The sequence below is a fragment of the Lonchura striata genome, chromosome 3 (genome assembly GCF_046129695.1).
Source record: "Lonchura striata isolate bLonStr1 chromosome 3, bLonStr1.mat, whole genome shotgun sequence".
NCBI lineage: Eukaryota > Metazoa > Chordata > Aves > Passeriformes > Estrildidae > Lonchura > Lonchura striata.
The window spans coordinates 25,296,840-25,302,431 of NC_134605.1; the positions used below are offsets into that span (position 1 = coordinate 25,296,840).

At 45.1% G+C, this 5,592-nt stretch overlaps 1 protein-coding gene across 1 annotated transcript; it reads right to left on the bottom strand.

The window, feature by feature from the left end:
* Positions 1-518: 518 nt before the first annotated feature.
* PEX13 (peroxisomal biogenesis factor 13) lies at positions 519-5,488 on the bottom strand. Its single transcript, XM_021527527.3, has 4 exons — positions 5,363-5,488; positions 2,775-3,472; positions 2,203-2,328; positions 519-1,964 (listed from the first exon to the last, which is right to left on the bottom strand). The coding sequence occupies exons 1-4, from the start codon at positions 5,428-5,430 to the stop codon at positions 1,669-1,671; spliced, it is 1,188 nt and encodes a 395-aa protein (XP_021383202.2). The 5' UTR covers positions 5,431-5,488; the 3' UTR covers positions 519-1,668.
* Between the last annotated feature and the right edge of the window lie 104 nt (positions 5,489-5,592).

Below are 5,592 nucleotides of genomic sequence, written 5' to 3' on the forward strand. Positions count from 1 at the left end.
ACACGATCTGTTTTAAACCTCAAGGTTTTCATTTGCCCTTTAACTACTTTTTCCTTTATATCTGCACTTGAAAATCTAACCATTTACTATAAATTATTCTAATCACCATCTCTCAGTACCTGAGGACAACTGCTTAAATTCATGTTCTATTTATTAACATTCAGAGATTACTTTCAAATCAAGGTTCCAGCATAATATTTGTCTTTTCCGCTCTACCTCAATAAAATTGTGCTAATTTTTTTAGAGTTTTGTTGTATTAAACAGACCTCTAAGAACCCAAGGCCAGCAAATGCCATTAAAATATAAATACGGAAAGCTTTGTTAACACATAAAGGGTGTTGAAGATCCCTGTAGGAATGGTTAAACTGAAACTACTCAATCAATCAACCAAAGGCTGTGCCCTACTTATATTTTCAAGAAACTTTAAAATAAAACAGCTATTTTAATGATTAAGACCAACTTAGTTATTTAATCCACTGATGTAACCTTCAGAAGTTCAACATGTTATACATACATACTACAAGGAAAAAAACAAAGTTTTATTTATCTTTGTTTCATTTAACAAAAAACCAAAACAGTATTTCAAGAATTCTCAAACACCCATATGAAGAAAATACTTTAAACAGTCGTAATATTTCTATGGCTTTTGATAAACTGGAGCCCTGAAATTTTATGGGCAGATGCAAAATTTACCACCTGAAAGGCAGCATGAAAAGTTTGTCCAACTCCAAGACTTCCTCTGAGACAATTAAGCAAGAAATGTTACTTTTTTTTTGATGCTCCAATTACTTTCAGCTTCCTCCAAATCAAGGCTTTCCTACTTCTCAAAAATGCAGCAGAGATATTTTGACAGTCACGTAAAATCAATAAAAGAAATAAGTTGAGATGCAGACAGTAACTGACAGGTAGCTTACAGGCTACATCACAAAATGGCTAAGTGTGATGCAAAGTTAGTTAAGGGAGTAACAAACTAATGAGTGCCTGACTGCAGAATACCCTTTATTCTAATATCCTTTTAATAGACAAAATAGAACTGCTTGGAACTATTGGTGATGCCTCACTGCTCTCCCTTTTCAAACTCTATTTATCCTACCTTCCTCCCAAGTCCTTTTTTTCCTGAGAGCTAAGTTCTTTATAACAGAACCCTACTTCTTATAGAAAGAAACTTAAACCTTCTAACTATTCCATTGTGTGCATCTCCTGCAACTCTTCCTCTTTTCATTGTCAGGGAGACAATGTGCTGTTACTCCTTTATGATTCTGAGGGTGATGTTTTGGAGGACATCTTACAGAAATCAATCTTCCCTTTGCACATCTGTTGAAGAGCTTGATACTCCTAAGAAGACTGGGTGTTAATTTGTCTCCTAAGCAAGAATGGCAGTCGCTATTTTTTTTTCCCTTTGTTTGCTTTTTTATGAATGCCACACTTCTCCTATCTCAAGATCTCAGAGTCACTGCCAGGTGGGTGGATAGAATCACTGACGTATAGCCTCAGGTGAGTCAAAAATAAATACCACAAATTTGAGCAATCATTTCTCCATCCCTTCACCAGCCAGTAGCAGCAAGAACTGGTACAGACCCACCAATGCTCCACTACAAACCAGATTTTCAACAAACCCTAAGTGGCATCAATAAAGCACAGTTCAGTTGCTTTGTTGATCAAAGGGCATCAGAGTTCCTGCTTCTCTCCTCCAGCCACAGTGGAGTCCGATGCAACAGGAACTTTGCTGCTTCTAGCAAAAACAGTTTCAAAAGCAGCCTCCTGCTCCTCTAAAGTCACAGCAGTAGTGGCTCCTCTGACAGCTGTGCTGGGAAATGCTGGCTGCTGCTCTGGAATCCTTTCCAGGACCACTGTTCTCCTACCTCTTCTTTTGCCTAGGATTTTGATGTAATTAGCTGGCACAAGTCCTGTTGTTTGCCCATCATAACTAGCCAGAAGCCAACCACGGATCTTGGGTTGTTGTTCTGAAGAAGAGAATGCAAATGCATCAAATTATAGGACAATTCAACACAACTGAACAAAACTACTCTGTAAGTTTTGTTTGAATGCAATTAATCACTTCACAGGGAGTAAAAATCAGTGTGGATGAGGAATTTGGTCAAATAAGGTGGTTTGGGGGCTTTTTTGTTTCAATTTTCAGACTCTTGTGCTATAACTTACTTCATGTGTGATGAGAAAATAAACAGAAAATCAAAAGTTTACCTTTGGGTGCTAATCTTAGCATATCACCAGCACGGAAAGAAATTTCTTCTTCTGAGAGAGCATTGAAATCATATTCTGCTCTTCCAACTACATGATCATCTTCTCCACTCGCCCAGTTACTAGACACTGTTTTAAAACAAAAATCACAAGTTTATCTGCTTTGAGTTACAAAGTTTTGTGTGTTTTTCAAAGGAAAATGAAGAAAACACTTCAACTTCCTTGCTAAAATTTTTCCAGTAGAGAAGTGACAGAAGTGACATGAAAAGCAAGATATGTTGGGTAAATCCAACCAACACTTGTCCCACCCAACCCAAACTGCCACATCTAATAGGAACAAACCAGAAATTGAGAGGAAGCATGATTCTGGAATCACAGAAAGCTTCAGCAGGAAACCACATCTTAATAACATGCTACTTAAGCAGGCTGTCACTTCCATTACATGCCTAAAATTCAATACTGTGCCCCAGCATCTATTAATTACTATTGCTGTTGTGTGAGATTAACCACTATACAGGCAACAACAAAAGGAGCAATACATGCCACACTTCTGTGGTGCTGCAGGTCATCTTTACCTGTTTCTTCCTCACTGTATGTAGAAAGCAGCTTCCAAATCAGGTAGGGGCCTCCCAATAGAACAGCAAAGAACAAGAAAATGGGCCAGGATTTTGCAGAGTTAGCCACCTTGTCTTCAAGGCCAGCACGAGCTACTTTGCCCTCACTCTCAGCCCACAAATCCTCGTTCTCGCAGCTCTGCCGCAGACCCAGCAATCGCTGCAGGCGCTGGTAGAGGTACCTTATAGTTCTCACTAGAGCGAAAGCTGAAAACACCTTGGTGAAGTGAATTTTGAGGCGGGAGAAGTGGTTGGCCACATCCAGCACAGCTCTGAAGCTGTTGTAGACAGCTGAGAAGGTCGCGTCCATCATCATGCTGACCGAGGCAAAGGCGTGCACAATGCTCTCGATGGACTGGAAGGCCCCTCTACTGCTCTCCTCAGCCTGCTGCACAAACCTGCTGGGGGGAATGCCATCGGCACAGAAGCGGTTATAGCCCAGCCCTCCGTAGCCATAGCTGTAGGGGCTATAGCTGCCATAGAAAGAGGTGCCATATGAGCCATAGCCTGGGGAAAAGGAGCTGCTGTAGGCTGGCCTGAAAGTGCTCAGGCTGCTGCTTGCTGTTTGCCGGGATGGTCTTGGCAAAATGGGTGGAGGGATTCGTGCCACCGTGGGCTGTCCAGGCCTGGTCAGCAGGTTGTCACCCAAGTCAGCAGACCTAAACCAATTCAGATATTCAAGATTAGCACCCAGAGTTTAAGTTTTCCTTTCCACTAACTACTCAACACCACAGAGAGTTTCAGCAGTGCGGGGACAGGGAACCTGGGAGCCCAACACTCAGTACATTGAACAGTGTTTGCTGGAAGTAAAAGATCTGAACAGGAAACACATATCCTTCAGGGGAATAAAACCCCCATAATCAGATATCCAGTGTAAACATGGAACTGGAATGTAAACGTGGAAAACCTTTGTCTATTTATTCTATCATTTGTTGTGTATTTAATGTATCAGCACATGACATACACAACCCAGAGCCATCAAAACTGCCTCTCTAATACCCGTGTCATTCTTCTGCACATGAAAGCCTCTCATAGGCCCTAACACAAACTTTTATGAACTTTCCAATCTGAAAGTTTTATTTCCAACCCTTGTTGCCAGCTCTTCTACACAATGAGCCAAAGATACAGCATGAAGAAAGCTTGAGAACTCCTCTGAATGCACTCTTAATGGGTGGCATGACCTAACTGGGAATGCAAGTAATTATGCAACAATATGTGCAAGGACTTTGGGGTCCCAAATTTCCCTCTCTACCCAAACTACCTGATTATCTGTGTGCAGATTTTCAAGGGGTTAAATCTACTACTGAGAAGTGCTGGCAGAGAGAGGTCTTAATCTAGTAATTTTTCTTTTCCTTTGCATGCCCCTAAGTTTAAATAGTTTTGTCAATGCCCTTCGTAATAAAACTCTGGAAGTACTTGACCAGCATTTGAATTCTGTCACGCAGAATTTGTCCAACTTCTGCCAGTTCAATAAAAATACATGCGTTTCATTTAAACAGTATCCCCCTAAAAGTCAGACACCTTATTTCCCATGCTTACTGCCACATTTCAAGACTTCCCACTTCTGCAGTCCAGAAAAAAAAGAAGGAAGTCAAGCTGGAATTGCTATGGAGATGCTGCTTACTGTACTATTTCCATACAAGGTAGGGAACAGAATTCCTCTCAGCAAAACTTACAGGTTTCCACAGCAAAGAATAATATTTGTATCTTTACACTGCTGCTTTTTCCATCACAGACTGTAACTCTCCCAGCAGTTGAAAACAGGAGGAAAAATAAGTTATTAACCCAGCACACAGAGCTACTGTAGCTCAGTAAGTCACACTACAGTCAGAGGACAACTTGGGACACCCTGCTTCAAAGCTTCTTGAAGCCATTTAAATTTACCATTCTGGGTAAATAAACCCAGAATGAAAAACCAACACCACCGAACTGCTGGCTCAGCACGCTGCGGAGAGCACAGCGAAGTTTCTGCTCAGTGTTTAGCGCTGGGACAACCTTTTGCCCAGTTCCAGCTCCCTCCAACTGCAACCACCAGCACAAAAAAAAAAGTATTTAGCCACCGAGCGAGCCTTTCTTGGCTTCCCACAGAAAAGGAGTTCACAAACCCTTCCTGCTCATCCTTCTCCACGAGCAGGTTGAGCTTCCAGAAGACGGTAACACACACACGAGACTGACAACACACAGGGATATTTTCCAAGTCCTGGGCCTGACACGCAGCTCCCCCGGTCCTGCAGAGGCTCGGGGACCCAGAGAGCTGCACAGCCCCCAGGAAACCACTGGGAATGCCCCCAGGAACGGACTGGGAACGCACCCTGGTGTCAACACAGCTCTCCCTTCCCCACACCTCACACGCAGCTTCCCTCTGCTACCGGCGGCTTTGAGCCCGCCCCTCCCCGCCCGGCACGATCCCCTCACGGCGCGGGCAGCCCCGGCCGGGCCGGACCTTTGAGCCCGAGCCCGGCCCAGGGGAGCGGGCCCGGCCGGCCCGAGGGGGCGAACCCCCACAGCCGCCGCGGCGGGAACACCCGGGGAGGGACGGTCGCACTCACTGGAAGGTGGTCGCGGTGCCCGGCAGCCGCCGGGACTCCCAGGGCTTGGGCGGCGGCGTCGCCGCCATCGCGCCCCCGCAGCCGCTCTCGGCTCCGCTTCGGCCGCGCTCGGCTCCGCTCGGCTCCGCTCGGCTCGGGCTCGGCCTCACTCGGCCCCGCCCGCTGGCAGGCGCCACGCGGGAGCGCCGAGATATTCCACCAGCCGCCCTGCGGGCGCGGCGTCTCGCCGC